Source organism: Marmota monax, unplaced genomic scaffold (assembly GCF_021218885.2).
Source record: "Marmota monax isolate L192 unplaced genomic scaffold, Marmota_monax_Labrador192_F-V1.1 WCK01_AAM20220418_F8-fsc00096, whole genome shotgun sequence".
Lineage (NCBI taxonomy): Eukaryota > Metazoa > Chordata > Mammalia > Rodentia > Sciuridae > Marmota > Marmota monax.
Genome location: NW_026695236.1, coordinates 7,101,810 through 7,119,963, shown reverse-complemented (window position 1 = coordinate 7,119,963; position 18,154 = coordinate 7,101,810). Strand labels below are relative to the sequence as shown.

Sequence of the window (18,154 nt, the reverse complement as noted above, 5' to 3'; positions counted from 1 at the left end):
ATTTGTTTAAAAGCTCTACGTGTCCCTACCTATGAGAATAAGCATTTGAATAAAAGAAAGAAAAGGGAAGCAAAGAGAATTTTTTTAAGAGGAAGGAAAGAAGATAGGTTAAAAAAAAAAAAAAAAAAAAAAAGACCAATCTCCTCTCAGAGAGCATGGTCCATCCACATTATAAAAAGGATTAAGCAGATACATTCAGCTTTTCTAACAGATTTTCTTTCTCTAAGGCTTCAATACCCCTCTCACACTCACTCGGATAATCACATTAGTTTTGTCATTAAAAGCTCCCTTTTCAGAGAATGCACCTAAACCGCTTAAACCACCCAGAGAGGTCGCATACATTATCAAACACCAAGACAAACGGAAGAGGTTTTCCATCTTATGTCTTATTACTTCACTCTATCCTTTTGCATGCTCAGGAGTCTAATTAGTTACCAGGTAAAAAATGATTCCAAAATTAACAAACTATACAGTATCCTTTAAAACTGCTCTTCAAGTTAAAAGACCTAGTAGTCTTTATGTGGACAGAACAGTCAAATGACAGAGGGGTTTTCTATTTCCCTTTTCTCTTCTTCCTTGTGTTCCACTGGCCAAGTCTGTGATTATCTCTGCATGAATGTTGCAGCTTCTGTTAACAGTAAACAAAAGTAAATGGAGCCTGAGCCTGCAGAGCCCAAAGACAAATTAAAAAGAATGATCCTTGAATTGACACGGAAAATGGCCTTTAGTTGCTGCCCATGGATCCTTCAGAACTGTACAAGGTTTAGCCTGAATTGGAAATCACCTGCTTTTCTCCATAACCCAATTGCTGCATATTATCTCACCATCCTAAGCCTGAGTCACAGACTCAGAGAAGGACCGCTGTTTGTCAGCCCTTTAAAAAGGAGGAAGTGTATCAGAGGGAGGAGGAGTTCTGGCTAAATGGAACTATCCAAGTGAAAGAGCGGTCCCCAACTGGGTAGTGTTCAGGGATTAGTGGGTTGGGAGAACAGAGAGGGGTCAAGAAAGGAGAAATAGAATGGGCAGTGAAAGAAAGTGACCTGAAGCTAAAAGTTTGGGAGGAAGAAAAATTCTGAAAATCAGACGGGTAACTAACTATAGGAGGAAAAGGAAATAGAGGCAATGCAAGTTTCTCAAGGAAAAGGCAACAGATTATTTTTGATGGGTTATAGGCAGGAAATGGAATCATAAATGTATTTATTGTAAGCAATCAAGAATTCCATAATACCAGGTTGGGGGCACAGCTGGGTGGTATAGTGCTGGGTTCCACTCTCCAAAATAATATGTCCTTAATATGTCAAAGGAAAGAATAACATTGGTAAGATAACTGAAGAAAAGGACAAGAACTAATCCTGCATAAAAGAAGCTAAGGTTATTATGGGGGAAGGACATAAAGTTATCTTGCCAAACAAACAAACAAAAAAGCTTCTATAATGTATATAAACAAAAAGATAAAAGGACTGCACTAAATAGCAATAATAATAAAAGACAACAAAATATTTTAAGTAGACCCTACTGGTTTCAAGTAATTATTAAGAATAGTGAAGGAAAAAAATATTTATTTACATTGAAGACTCAACAGGAAAATGTCTGAAGGAACATTAAAGAAGTGGAGAAAACACCATGTTAGACTGCTCACCATCCCAAATCATGATGAACAACTAATACTAAAGCTGTATTCCTCTGGCTCTTTTCAGATTAAGGGTCAGCAAATTACAACCTCCAGGCCAAATGCAGCCCAACTGCCTGTTTTTTAAAAAATATTATTGGCAATCCTTCTTCATTTACGGATTACCTATGGCTACTTTCATGCTATACCTGCAGAGCTGAGTAACTGTGACAGAAATCACGTGGCCCACAAAGCCTAAGTATAACCCTTTATGGATAAAGTTTGCCTATCCCTGTTCCATCAATAAGGGAATTCCCTGTTGTTTTTATCATCTGACAATTCATTTGTTCTCCAAGAAAGGGTTAAGATGGAAATGTAATTCTCTCTTTGTATACTGAAAGAGTTAAATTTGATGTTTGAATCCAGATTTTATTAACATGAAAGAGATCTCTTTCTAATAAGTTTTTACTGAATTTAATTAAATGCACACAGGTGCAAAACACTTTGTTCATGAAAAAAGAAAAAAAATAACTAATTGCAGATGAATTTGTTTCATTTTAGTTGCAAAGTTTTAAGCAAGATGTATGTTTACTGATTCAAAGGCACAGTAAATTACAAGTGATTTTGAAATCTGGCTCTCATATTACCAATTCCATTTTTATTTCCAGCACCAATTCTAGCTGTAGAGTCAATTATATTCTCAAAACTTAACTATAGAGTTGGCCAGCCTTTATTTTTAAAACTAAAAGGAAAAGTTCCTAACAAACAATATGCTTAAAAAAGAGCATACACAATAAATAATTTGACATGAATAAAAACTTAAAAATCTAAAAGAACCTAAAATTGGTGTAATGTGTCTTTATACTTCTCAAAGTGTTTTCACATCCAATATTTTATTTGGTCCTAAACACAACCCTATGTAACTATTGTCATCCTTTTTTATAGAGGTAGACATGGAAACTCAGGGGGGAAGAACACCTTGGCCAAGATCATGCAGCTGGAAAGCATCAGTTTCTGGCCAGACCTTCATCTTCAGGGACCCAAGTCAGTGTTTTTTCCATTCTGCCATGCTGCATGGGAATCACCCTTCACACATGTGTAGCACTTAGAAAACTTTAGCAGCCGACTGAATCATAATACTATGATAACAACTGCAATTTATTAAGCATCATTAGATCTAGGCATTATACATACACCACAAAAATCAAATATATTATATATTCAAAGGGCATTAGACATGGCACATAGTAAATATTCAAATGACTGCAAATGTTGTTCTTATTTCTACTTCATACAGCTTTACAATTGATGTATTTTGCCCCTATTTTTCATGGGAAAACTGAAATTATGCAACATGTCCAAAGTCACATAATCAAAAAGTGGCTGAACCCAGGATTCCCACCCAGATTTGAGTAACTCCACAGAGCCCTAGATGTCACTGGGATTTCCTCTGATGATGAAAGTCAGAAAATGTATGTGAAAATTAAAGTATGTCATTAAAAAAAATGAGAGGAAATTTTCCTATTACCTTGATAGGCCAAGCAGGCAAAGGCTGCAAAAAGTTAGATGCATAAGGGTAGTTCACCATTGCCAGATTCACCCAAGTTTCCATAATCCATTCTTTCAAATTTGGGATGTCCTCGAATGTCAATGGGCTACATAAGTGAAGGGTTTGAGCAAGCCACTGTAGACCACTGCCTGAGAATAGAATCACAATGCTGGAGTCTAAAAAGTACAAGTCAACACAAGTCTTTACAGAGCATTCATTCTTCACTTAGTATTACAGAAAACTCAATTTTCTATACCAATTTTCCAGAATTTTTTCAACATTCAGTAAAATACTTGTAAAGTTACTAGATACTCCCATGATAGAAGAGCTGCCTATCTTTATGGGGATTACTAGAATTAGTGGTCTGAATTATTTCCCCCTTTTAAGATACTATTGAAACAAATAAATAGAAATACTATACAGGATGGATAATGTATAAATTACAACTAATAAAACAAATTGATACATATAACAAATATACTATTGAACAAAGACAGCAGGCAAAAAAACATATAATATACAATTGCAATTATTTAAAGTTCAAGAACAAGCAAAATTAATCTATGGTTCAAGGAGGGAGGATAGTAATTAGCTGGGTAGGGATGGAGATAATGATTGAGAACGGCACCACGGAATTTCTGAGATGCTGATAATGTTCTTGATCTGGATGCTACTTATTTATACCAAGTACTCAGTTTGTGAAAAATTCATCAAGCTATGCATTTTGATTGTGTAGTTTTATGTACATATATTTTACTTTAATAATCGTTTGCTTAAAATTGGAAGAATCGTTAAACATAGTGATGCATGCATATAGCCCCCACTACCTGGGAGGCTAAGACAGGATGATCATTTAAGCCCATGAGTTTGAGACCAGCCTGGTAACACAGTGAGATCCTGTCTCAAAAAAAAAAAAAAGAAAAAAGAAAGAAAAGAAGTAGGAGGAAGAGGAAGAGAAGGAGGAAGGGGAAAAGGGGAAAGGGAAGAGGAGGAGGAAGAGGAAGAAAAAGAAGAGAGAGAAAGGCAAAAGAAGGAAGAAAGAGGGGAAGTATTGATTTAACCAAAATCTCAAATCCATTCACTTGAATAAAACTTACCTGTACTTGAGAGTCTGTTAATGGCATCCCAGGACCTGAGGATAGTCACTGAACAATTTGAACCACTTTTCTTAAAATCTGTAGTTACAATCTTCATAAACATATCACAAGGAACAAAGTCCTCAAACTGCCAGATAGGGGCAGAAGCTGCAAGGGCTCTAAATGGTAAGCGAAACAAGGGAGGAGAAAACAAATATGAACTCACTTAACTCAAGTTTTAAAATTAAAATTGAGACTGAACAAAATCAATGAGGAAAAATGACACAGTTTTAAAGACACAGAACTAGAAATCTCAAAAATTAAAAAAAAAAAAAAAGAACTAGAAATCTCAGTAATAGAATGGGTCATGTTTTACCCAAAACAGATCTCTAAGTTTGCCTTGACAATTACTAAGAAGTTCTCATGCCAACATAAATGCACTTACCCAACTACTATGTGAGGATATTTCATTCTGAACCAGGCTGCAAGCATACCACCATAAGAGCCCCCTATTGCAATGACAGGCTGATCTTCAGCTCCTGGGATTGTTCTTTTCAAATGTTTGATTAACTCAGCAAAATCAGCTAGAGCTTGTTCTGATGTCAGAAAATTCAAGTGTCTGCCATCCTAAAGAAAAATAATAAAGAACATGGGTATAAATGTGCATGTAATAGCAGTTTAGGTGTTGCCCAGATCCAGAAAAAAAAAAAAAAAAACAAGGCAGAGAAGCTTTTCTCCAAATACAATTTCTAGTCAATTGAGCTAAAATGCCCAGTCAAAGCAATAGCTGTGCTGATTTAAACAACTCATGAAATATGTTTTTAAGTTTGTGGAAGAACACAATGTACTTTGCATTTAGTTATAATTTCTACTAAATGCTAGTGACTGTTGAGGTATAGAAATAACAACAACAAACTCTAAGTAACATTTAAGAACAAATGTGATGAAATATAAAAATTAAGCCTAATAGACAATTGCTATAACTTGTATTTCTAATATTGACATATTAAAAATGTCCACAATGTAGGAAATTAAAAAATAAATCCTGTGGACAAATGAGGTAAAGATCACCAATAAAAACAAAACTCATTCTTCCTCATCAAAAAGATTATATATTATGAGTAAACTAGGCTGCTTATCATAAACAACTGCAAAATTAAAAGAGAAAAATATATTTTCAGGCACCAGAAATATAAGACATCAATCCTAGAGAGGAGGGAATCTCATAAAGTACATCCCATGATTGTCTATATCTCTGCATAGAGACAATTTCCCTCTTCAGTATAGGAAGTTGAGGCACAAATGGAGTCTGGCTGAACTGAGGAGGCTAACAGGATGTTTTAAAACATCAATAATTCCTGACATCCCTTACTTTAAAAGCTGAAGCCTAATCTCCTTTGAACATGGGCTGGACTTAGCTTCTTGGTTTTAATGAATAAAATGTGGCAGAAGTGATAATACATGACTACCAAGGATATATTAAAAAAAAAAAAAAAAAAAGCATGTTAGCTTCTTCCTTGCTCTCTTGTTTGGCCAACTTTGAGGGCAGTTAGCTGCAATGTCATGAATCTACTCAAGTAGGCCCTTCAGGAAGCCTAGAAGGAGAGGAACCAATCTCCAGAGCCAGTTTATCACTCATGTGATAACCTCTGTACTACTGGAAAGAGTCTCCCATGTCTGGTTAAGCCTTTATCTGTCTCAAGCAGTAGCTGACCTCTTGGCTTGAAATAAACTCACCCAGATAAACCACTCCCAATTCCTTACCTAAAACTGTGAGATAATAAAGGCTTATTGCTGTTTTAAGCCATAAAGGTTTAAAACTATAGCAACAGATAACAAACAGCTATAGGGCCTATCCAGCTATCTTGTTTGATCTTTTTGCATGTGTCTCACCACTCTGTTGACTCCTATTATTCGACACATTACTTAGCTACAGAGCTCCCAACTCTCCTCTTTCTATAGATGCCACCTACTCCTTTAGCCTTCCCCCTCATCCAAGATATATGCTTTCTGACTTCTTACCTCCTATCTGTCACTATTCTTTACTTCCAGTTTTTATGGCACTATGTATAGTATAGTTCAATGCAATTCTTTTCCAATCCTTTAATAATATGTGTAACATCCATCATTCTACTGACAAATTCTGTGAGCACAGAAAGGGAAAGAAGCATATGAAAAAAAGAGCCCTTGGCTCCATTTTGTTGACAGAGCATCAATTATAGTGACCTTGGCAAGGGAATTATGTTTCTATCTGCAACAAGCTGATTGCTTCCCAGTGGTATCAGGACCTGTCAACTTTTCGAATCAATTATGTGTGAAAAACACTAAGTTAAAGAATAGATGAGGGCTCAGACAGTGGTTCAATGGTAGAGTGTTTGCCTAGCATGTGTGAGGTACTGGGTTTAATTCTTAGCACCACATATAAATAAATGAATAAAATAAAGGTCCATCAACATAAAAAATATATTTAAAAAAAGAATAGATGGGGCTGCAGTTGTGGCTCAGTGATAGAGTGCTTGCCTACCATGTGTAGGCACTGGGTTTGATCCTTGGCACCACATAAAAATAAATAAACAAAATAAAGGTATGTCCATCTACAACCAAAAATTTTTTTTAAAAAAAATAGAGCATCTCATACAGCCCAACAACTATCTTTCTATTTATAACACAAAAACATTTTACTTATTTTTATTTATTTTATTTATGATACAAAATAATAAAACCTAAGGATAAAAATTAAAAATTCCTTTCAAAACAGACAGCCTAAAAACTATTGACCCCAAGTTCTTCTAGCTGAAATCTCCTCAAAATCATGGTATACGTATACTGATGGTATGCAAAATGATCTTAGGTAGTGCATAGTGTTTTTTAATTTAAGATTGATTATCTTACTGTAACTTGGAAAAAATAACTAGTACATAAAGCCCTTGATTAAGATAATGCTAACATAAAGACTGAGTTCCTTAAAGAAAAATATTAAGAAAATGATATAATTTTTTAAATATATTAATTAATATATTAAGAAAATTAATATAAGCAGAATCACAAAGGTAGAACATAGTGACTCAATTGAGAAAAAAATCATCCAGGTTGATTAGGTGCAGAGCCTGTGGTCAAGACCATAGTCTTTTGTACAAAGAGGAAGGGCTGAGGGAATCCCAGGGACAGTTAGTCTCACTGAATCATACAGCTTATTTTTCTTATTTTATTGACTATCTTGTATTTAAAACACCTTATTAGACAAATGCTTATGTGCTCATTAATGTTTCCAGAGACAGGATTGATAATTAAAGCATATAATTTATAAAGCAGAATTGTTGACCTATACTTTTGAAATAATGAAAAGTCCCCTGCACTGTCTCTGCAGCCATAGAGTAAGATTGAGCGGATTGAAGCTGGCCTGGCACACTGAACTAAACTGGCTAACATCAGAAAGATAATAATATGGCTTTAAAAGCCTCAATCCCAGAGCTGGGGTTGTAGCTCAGTGGTAGAGAACTTGCCTAGCATGTGTGAGGCACTGGGTTCTCAGCACCACATGTAAATAAATAAACTAAAGGTCCATCAACAACTAAAAAAAAAAATTTTTTTAAAGCCACAATCCATTCAAATCGTACTGAAAAAGAAAAGATTAAGCACAAATTCTTTTTTTTTTTTTTTTTTATTTATTTTAGTTTTCGGCGGACACAACATCTTTGTTTGTATGTGGTGCTGAGGATCGAACCCGGGCCGCACGCATGCCAGGCGAGCACGCTACCGCTTGAGCCACATCCCCAGCCCATAAGCACAAATTCTTAAGATTTCAGGCAGCTCAAGTCAAAACCACCTTATTATTATATTAACATATAATGAGCACATAAGTAGGACTTGTAAGTAAAAAATGTTCCCAACTTTAAACTTCAAAGCAAAACATATATTTACCTGGAATGAGTTGTTGCCAAAGGGCAAGGACTCTCCATAATATCGATGTTCAGCAAACACTAACATAGCTTTCATTTCCTCAGCCACATCCCACATGAACCCCTAAGAAAAGTTTACAAATCACAAGATAAAATCAGGACTCACTGAAACTTTTACAAACCCTATGAAATAGATGTTAAACCAGACCAGAAGGAGCTCTCTAAAAAGTTTCATAATTTATGTTTCTTCTACACATAAATGACATAATTGCTGTTTCACTATTGAATGCTATGTTAGAGTGAAACAATTAAAACCAACCCCAGGTTGGTCACCTACTAGTCATTCCAACTTTCCTTATCCTGAACCTCTCATCCTAGAATCAATATTAGGTCTCAAATAATCTTCAAATTGCAGTAGGCACCATATATTCTGGGAAAGAACTCATGGTATCAAAGTCAGACACTAATCACAGTCATTTATACCATATAAGAGAAAATAGGACAAATAAGCATACTAATCCCCTAGGGAGTATTATATTAATTTGATTTATTGGAAAATAAATACTAGATAACAATAGCTGATATTAACTGAGTAAGTTTATATTTCAGGCCCTGTTCTAAACATTTTCTATGTATTCACTTAATTGTCAAAATGAACAAGAAACAGACACTTTGATTTTACAGACAATACAGAGATACAAGACTAGAAATAAGCCTTGATATTGACACAGCTAGTAAGTGTCAGAAACCAGATTCAAATATAGGCTGCCTGGCTGCAGAACATCATAATTAGGTGCTGTTAGACATCCTGCCTCAGCGTCTATGGCTACTCATTTATCCCTCACTGCCTTTTTTCACTAGCCTCAGTGGTAGCCTCAGAATCCTTCTCAACAAAGCATTCCAGGCAGGCATAGATGGACTCCATTAAACATGATTAAAATGAATTGTCATCCCTAATGCACAGTGTTACTTTTTAATGAGTTGCCACTCCCTAATAAGAACTAAGAACTTCGTCTTCGGTTGTTTTGATCAATAAGCAAACAATTAAAAGAGCTGCATGTATGTGAGTATGGAGAACTTAATGAAACACCTGGGATGGTGTCAGTAGCCCCACCACTCTCTTTGAAGGACCCACTCATTCCATGCCTTATGTCTATAGATCCTGCCCACATACAACTTGTGCATACTCCCCCGCTGCCTGTCCCAACTTGTCAATACTCTCCTTCCACACTGCTGGGCTAGGCCTAGATCTCTATTACTGTGCTGCAAGATTTGCTTATGTGAGTCTTACTCTCAAGACTGTGTCTTAAGAGTAAGAACCAGAGATGGGGTTATGGCTCAGTGGTAGAGCGCTTACCTAGCATGTGTAAGGTGCTGGGTTCGATCCCCGGCACCACATAAAAAATAAAATAAAGGTATTAAAAAAAAAAGAGTAAGAACCATCTATCAGAATACCCAGATTTCTGTGGAGTTGACCTTGGGCTTCAAGAGGAAACAATTTACTTGAACTGATTCACAATGTAATAAGCATTTCTCTGCATCTGCATCAGAGGTATATTTTTCAAATGAGGTGCATATACTTTATTAACATTATGTGCCTACAAATTTTATCTTATTTAGTCTTCATAACTCTATGCCCTAGATATTTTTATTGTACCCATTTAATAGATGAAAAAAATTGAAGCACAAAATAAGAAACTTTCCCAAAAAAAAATAGTAAAGTGACAAAATCAGAATTCAAATCTTGTCAATCTGGTTGAAGGTTTCACTCTCTATCACTATACTATACTGCCTATTGAAAAAGGAACATCTAAAAGTGAGGAAGATGTCTGGGACTAGGAAATTTAGGGTATGCCCTTCCAAGAGCTGCCTCTAGTCAGTTCTCCAGAACTGTTCTTGGCACTTCTGAGGATAGGAATCCCCAAGCAAACCTCAGGTTCTGCTCTAGTTTCTAACAAGCAGTAGAGTCTGGTGGAGGAAGCAATAGCTACCTGCCTACAATACAGGAGAACAGGAGCTAGGAAAATCTGAATGAAAGTTGCCCTGTGGCCTTGGCACAAAAAGGGCAGTCACAGATAAGAAAAAGAGACAAGGCAGCAGCCACTGTTCCACAGAATCTGATGGAAAGGAAGTCCTGCTCTCATTGATCATTCGTCTGAAAAAAAAAAAAAAAGTCATTCCAGGATCTCATTTCTCAGGGAATTATTTCATTTTAAACTAACATATTTAGATTCTTATTCCTAAGGAAATAGTCATCAATGAGGAATGCAGTAGCAGTATAATTGGTTCTATATCTTTACTTTAAATTCAATGCAATTTATTTCAACGAACATTTACTGGGATCTTCTGAGTACCAGGAACCATGCCAAATACTGGAATTGGAAACGATAAGGATTATTACACTACTTTGTAATAAAAAAAGTATTTCATTGTTTTCATTTGTAATTCTTTAAACCTAAGCATGAAGCCTTCTTGGATATCTATAGTTATTTTTTTGTGAACTGCCTGTCCATGTATTTTTGCTATTTTTCCATTATGTTATTGTTAAAAAGAACTTTACAGTTAAGAAAGGTAGTCCTTGGTCATCTATACTGCAAAACAATTTTTTGTAGTTTATCATAATAAAAGGCAAATTGTTTGAGCAGAGGAATTTTACAAATCTGCACATACCGTGTTATTACAAAACCAAACAATGTCCCCTTCGTTACCAGTGTAGAAAAGTATCGATCCACCATCTTTATCCCAGTGTTTGTCAGCTAGCAGGTACCGCTGTTTAAAAGTTTTCATGTTACTGAATCCAAAATGATCAACCTATGATAAAAACAAAGCAGACACAGACATATTTCAAAGGAAAGTAATTAAATATCGATATAACAGTAATTAATTTTTCCATTTAAATAAAACTAGACTACAAAAATAATAAAACCTTAAACTTACTTGGTTTATTATTAATGGTAATATTGATGTTGCTATTTTGAGATTCTTTTCTCAAAACAAAACAATATTTATTATTGGTGGTCATGATTTTCAGTGTAAAAGAAAAGATAAAATTATAAAATCAAGTAGTTACTTTAAAAAACAAAATAATGTTGAGCTGGAGCTGGAGTTCAGTAGCAAAACACTTGCATGCACAAGGTCCTGAGTTCAGTCCCCAGCACCACAAAATAATAATATTAAAATTGAAATAGAAACATAAGCCCACTATTTTTCTTTTACTGAATTTTTAATTGACAAAACATATTTATAGTGTACAACATGATGTTTTGAAATATGTGTACATTGTAGAATGGCTAGACTGAGATAATTAACATAAGCATTATGTTACATACTTATTTTCTGTGGTGAGAATACTTAAAATCTACTCTCTGAACATTTTCAAGCATACAATATATACCATTATTTTTCAAAATACACATATTCCTTACTATCTGAATTTTCATTATCCAAACTTTCAATATCAAAATTCAAGCACTACATAGACCATTGAAAAGGTCTATAAATACTATCACTCTAGTATTAATAGACATTCCAAGTGCCAGGACTTTGGTGTCTAATACCATTCTCAGTAAAAGGAACTAGAGCTTATTAGTACTGTGACTGATTGACATCTGGAAAAGGAATTTACAAGATAAGCCTACACATCTTGCTGGGCAAATAAACAAAGAAGTGCTCAAAAATTAATAGAGTTGCATTAACAGACATAGGAGCTAATTATAAGAGACTATCACCGGATAACATTTTAATAAATTGAACATAAAACAAACTGAACATTAAAAAAAAAGTTGATTGAAACATTCAATTCAAGAAAATCCATTAGTAGTGCATACCAATATTAAAAAAAGAATCAAGGAAAAAATTCATTTGCCACCATTTAAAGTAAAGTGTTCAGTAAATCAATCCTTTACTTTTAAATAGGGAATTAATAAAGAAAATATTCAACATTTAATCTTCCTTTGTAAAATAATTATATTTCAGGGTACCAAAAAGTCCCAGTTGGTGGAGAAGAGCTGTTTAATCAAATTTCACTTAGTGTAGAAGGAATGACAAAATTCGAAAAATGACACTTCTGCAAAGTTACTGATTCAGGTAAGAATTATCAATTGGTGTTAAAAGCATTAGGAGAATGAGTAATAGGAAAATGAATATTCATACAGTGTCAAAGTACTACCACCTTGTTACGAGGGGAAAATGTAACTTTACAAGGATCAGGCTGTCAACCTTAATCTGGAAATGGATGTTAGCAGCACTAATGTTGGGCAGGCAAGAGTTAAGTAACTCCTCATGTACACAACAGGAAACACATATCAACCATGATATACATTCTTGCCAAAAATATTCAGTTTGTTTTTTAATCTAAACTTGGGATCTAATGACCAGGTTCCAGGAAATGTAGAGGGTAGAAGAGTTAAAATCTGAAATCTGACAAATCCCAAAGTGGAACATTTTACAGGACAATGGCAAGGCAATATGGAAAAGAAACAGTTTTAGATTAAGTGAATTTTTAGGAGCATAATAACCAGATGCAATGCACTATCCTTGATTGGATACTAATTTGAACAAATAAGATATAAATGATAATGTAAAGAAAATTGTGTTGATTTATATATGTACAACGTATTAGATCATTCTAAAGACTTTTTAGGAGTGATCATATTATTTTGGTTACATAAGAAAATGTTTTTATTTTTTACAGTTGTACACTGATAGATTTAAAGGTAGAATGTCAAACTCTGTTTACTGGAAAATATTTCAACATAAAAAAGTAAAGTGAACTTAAAGGAATTAAAGTTTATTCCAAAAGAGGAAAAAAAAAACATACAGGATACTGAGACTTTATAGGACACATAATACAAAATGTGTTGAAAAGATAAAATAATTATAAACTTAAGTTGAACTGCAGATATATTTTGTGAAATTTTTCTTACCTTTTGAGATTTTTATTAACTGGCTATTTTATATCTAATTATCAAATCCTATAACATGCTAAGACTGGTGGTGCAGCTATTTGAATTTATGGAATTACCCTGAGCCACTGAGCCTTAGCATCTTGGAGGCTGAACTCCTCAGTGCTATGAAGGGGCCTCAGTGAGAATGCAAGCCCTTGTCTGGAGCTCGTGAAGGCTGCTGTTGCAGCACTGCTCCAGCCTTCCTGGAGCAAGGACTGGTTCTGACCTACACTAGACCCTGCAAGACATCTCTAGATCATTCTAAAACAGATGAGGCTCCCTGCACACACACACACACACACACACACTTCACATATCACAGGTCCCAAAATATAAATATCTCAAATCTACACCAAACTCTGCTTACTTACTGATCTCTATGATCTGATCACCATACATTGTCCTAAGGTACAAGTTATTCTAATCTCAAGATGCCTACTTCTTAAGATCTAAAATCAATAAATGGGATGGTATCAAACTAAAAAGCTGCTTCACAGCAAAGGAAACAATCAAGAACATGAAGACAGAGCATTTAATATGGGAGAAAATCTTCACCACCTGCACCTTAGATAGTGCATTAATGTACATTAATCTCCAGGATATATAAAAAAACTTAACACCAAATAAATAAATAAATAACCGAATCAATAAATAAGCAAAGAAATTCAACAGACACTTCACAGAGGAAATATGAATGATCAACAAATATATGAAAAAATGTTCAACATTTCTAGCGATTAGAGAAATGCAAATTAAAACTACACTGAGATTTCATCCTACTCCAGTCAGAATGGCAATTATCGAGAACACAAGTACAATAAATATTGGCGAGGATATGGGGGGGAAAGGTACACTCATATATTGCTGGTGGAATTGCAAATTGGTGCAATCGTTTTAGAAAGCAGAATGGAGATTCCTCAGAAAATTTAGAATGGAACCACCAATTAACCCAGTCATCCCATTCATGAGCATATACATGAAGGACTTAAAATCAGCATACTATAGTGACACAGCCACATAAAAATCTTCATAGCAGCTCAATTCACAATAGCTAAAATACATAACCAAGCTAGGTGCCATTCAAAAGATGAATGGAATGGATAAAGAAAATGTAGTATATATACACAATGGAACTATTACTCAGCCACAAAGAAGAATGGCATTTGCCAGTAAATGGATGGAATTGGAGACTATCATGCTAAATGAAATAAGCCAATCCCCCCCAAAAAACAAAGGCCAAATGTTCTCTCTGATATGCAGATGCAAACACACAATAAGGAGTTGGGGAAGAATAGAAGTTCATTGGATTAGACAAAAGGAAATGAAGGGAAGGGAGAGAAAATGGGAATAGGAAGGACAGAATGAATAGGACTTTCCTATGTTCATATATAAATATACAATCAGTGTAACTCCACATCATGTATGGCCACAAGAATGGGAAGTTATACTCCATGTATGTATAATATGTCATAAGATACTCTGCTGTCATATATATCTAAAAAGAACAAATAAAAAATTTTTGAAAGATGACTACTTCTCAGGAAAATAAGCAATTCATATGGACTAGGTATATAATAATGATGCCCATGTCCTATATATCCCCCCCATTACATCCTTTAATTTACTTAATCACTCATTCAACCAGCATGTATTAACCTTCTTTCTGGGACAAGGGATGGGATAAAGAATGAGACAAACAGGTTGAACCATAATCCCTGCATTTCACTTAAACTAATTCAACTACACCCTCTCAAAAATAAAAGAGAACAAAAGAACCAGTGAAGGGAAAGGCATACAAGTGATTCCACAGGCTTCCACTAAAGTAGTGTAGTGGTTCTCATCTGAGGTTCTAGGGCAGGCAGCATCTGAATCACCTGGGAACTTGCTAGAACTGCAATGTCTATGGCTGAATCTCAGACCTACTGAATCTGAAACTGTGAGGGTAGAACCCAGTGAGCTGTGCTTTAACAAGCTCTGCAAATGTTTCTGATAATACAGGTGAAATTTAGAAAATCACCAGATTAGAATAAGCACCAAAATAAGACATGAATTTGCTATCCCTTTCCTGGATCTAGATTCTAGTTATCAGAATAACTGTAATGCTGGAAGCATTTCGCTGTGCTGAATGAGTCTCTGATGCTTAAAGATTTCAATTACCCCTCCAAATACCTCCAATACAAGCCAACCGCATCATATGAACCTCAACAACAACAAAACACAAACACAAACACACACACACACAATCTATTTCAATAAGGAAGAAAAGATGGGCTATGTTAGATGTAAAGAAAAGAGGTATGTACAAGGCTCTCTAACAAGAGGCCTTCCCTTGGGATAGCCAAAAGTAATTTTGCCATAGTGACTTTCAAACCTAGCCTCCTCATAAAATAAGATATTGTTATAACCTTTAAAACCAGCCTACAAAGAATAACATTTGAATAATCCAGTCTAAAGATTTAGAATTTGAAAATGTGGTATGTATTTGTATATGTCATGTTTAATATAAATAGTAGAAAGTTCCTGCCAGAGAAAAATCTTCCACCTAGAATTACAGGGACCACAGGAACTTCAGAACCAGTAAGCCAAGTTCCTTTGTATGATCATAACTAAGGCACTCCTGCTCCTAGGAATCAGTCTTAATCTTTAAGACTGGGAAAAAGAGGGAGGAATCTTCTTATGCTAGAAAGAAAGCAAGTTTGGGAGTTAACAGACCCAACCCCGAATCTCTATCAGCTATAAGGCCAGGCAAACCACTTAACCCTCCAAGCCCTGATGTCCTCCTAGATAAAATAAAGATAATAACCTAATTGAAAGAATTGCTGTGATAGAGAAAATGTACCTAAAATACCAAGTATAATTCTTGACATATAATAATTTCTCAATAAATGTTTGTTCTCCTTTCCAATGCATTTGTACACTAATCCTAAAATGAATTACTTAGACAGTAAAGGGTAGTGATATTCTCTAGAGAATTACAGATGGTATTCTTAGAATGTCAAAATCTCCTATTTTCTGAGTGTTTCACCTAAATATTAAACAACTGGAAATATACAGTGAAATGTCCTTTACACAACATGAATTTATGGAATTTTCTTGGCTCCCTCCCACCTTCGGGGCTACCAACTTCCAGCTATATTAACTCTAGTTTTCAATACCTAATGGTCAGGCACACAAGGGGCAGTGTGCCCTCTGCTGTTCAGAACTGAGACCCACATGACACTTACAGTTCTGGGCTCCTGAATAGAGACTGTATAAATCACAACAGGACAGAGTTTTAGAAACTGTTTGGTCTGTGTTGCTCAACTGAGGAAACTGGGCTCAAAGCAATCATGACTTGCCAAGGTCAAAGCAGAGCAGGAATTTTAAATTACTTTTGTAATTGTGTTTATTGAAATAATCAAAATATATAATAGAGCTACAAAAGCAATATAAACATGACCTCAGAAAGGAAGTACACCTCTAGTTATGCACAGCTGTTTTTTCTAGAATATGGTCTAAGAAATTTTAAATTTTAAAAGATGCTTCCCTCATTCACCATATGTAGGAGAAATGGATCTGTGAAATTGGGTAGGCAAGAAGGAAAAAAGAGAACATCTCTTAAATAAAATGTAGCATGGCAAAAATAATTTGGATTTTTAAACTGCAAAAGAATAAAGATCACACCCAGAAAAGCTATCAGCCTATCAGCCAGTCTGGGTGAAAATTTGGGGGCAGTGAGGGTAAGAGAGAATAACACAGAATACCCACTACATGCTGGCACTGCTTGATGCAGATTACTTGGCCAGCCCATCACTGAGGGACATTTTCATAACATCAGTGTTAAAATAAGGATGTTGACAACAGAGAGGTCAGATAATTTGTTTAAAGTAACATAACTAATAATAACATGCTCTTCACATCAACCCAATCCTGCTTCTGACAAAACTCAAATCTGAAGCCAGGCACAATGGTGCATGCCTATAATCCCAGCTCTTGGAGACTGAGGCAGAAAGATCACAAGTGCAAGGCCAACCTGGGCACCTAGTGAGACCCTGACTCAAAATAAAATAAGAAGGACTGAGGATGTAGCTCAGTGGTAGAGCTTCCCTGGGTTCAATCCCAGTATGGTGAAAAAGAGAAAAAAAAATACTGCTCTTCACTACAACATGCTGTTGCAGATCAGGCTGACAACCAACTTCAGCCTTCAGCAGGAGACATGAGAGTATCTTTCTCCTAAATTTGCAATATGATGGTCACAACCATCAGCCACTTACTAACAGTTACACTACAAAATAACGTGGCATACTGGTGTTTTCACTGACCTGGCTCAATAATCACTACTATACTACTATTTTTAACTCATTTAATTAGACCACTGATAAAAACCAAGCCACACTGAGATAGTGCATGCCTGTAATCCCAGCGGCTTGATAGCTGAGGCAGGAGGATCACAAGTTCAAGGCCAGCCTCAGCAATTTAGTGAGGCTCTAAGCAACTTAGTGAGACCCTGTCTTAAATAGAAAATAAAAGGGCTAGAGATATGAACCTCAGTGGTTAAGCACCCCTGGGGTTCAATACCTGGTACAAAAAAAAAAATACCCTCACTCTACAGTTGGTTATTTAGGCACCCAGATAAATAATAACAGAATAATAATTAGCTAAGAGAAATTTTACTATATATATGAAAAGTATACTCAAAAGATATGGAGGACAAAAACCTGCAACCATCATCCTGAGATGCTGAAATGAAACAAGAGCATCTCACATCCATTTGATGTGTATTCCCAAATATAGAGCAATAATGTTTCTGGACAAGTTCCATCTCCCCTGAAGGTGAGGACACATTATGTTGGAAGGATACAAGTTCTCAAAGAAGGAATCAAAACCTAGAAGGATAAGGAGGATGGACAGGCTTTAGGGTCATACATGGAGAATGGTGGGAGTGGAGAAGTGGATCTTGCTAAGTTCTCCCTTACACAAAGACAGCATCCTAGCTAAAACAAGATCAGAGAGAAATACCATATCTTATGAGTCAAATCCTTGGCTGCTTGGGTGACCCCCTGTTATTTTCAATTTATTATATCAAAAACCTGCCC

At 35.4% G+C, this 18,154-nt stretch overlaps 1 protein-coding gene across 2 annotated transcripts in view; it reads right to left on the bottom strand.

The window, feature by feature from the left end:
* Positions 1–18,154, bottom strand: part of Prcp (prolylcarboxypeptidase) — an 81,113-nt gene that overhangs the window by 25,920 nt on the left and 37,039 nt on the right. For both annotated transcript variants that reach the window (XM_046439363.2, XM_046439362.2), the window contains exons 2-6: positions 10,804–10,944; positions 8,156–8,257; positions 4,680–4,861; positions 4,256–4,413; positions 3,138–3,307 (exon numbers count right to left, since the gene is read on the bottom strand). In XM_046439363.2, coding sequence (XP_046295319.1) covers positions 3,138–3,307; positions 4,256–4,413; positions 4,680–4,861; positions 8,156–8,257; positions 10,804–10,944 — 753 coding nt within the window. The remainder of the gene's footprint in view (positions 1–3,137; positions 3,308–4,255; positions 4,414–4,679; positions 4,862–8,155; positions 8,258–10,803; positions 10,945–18,154) is intronic.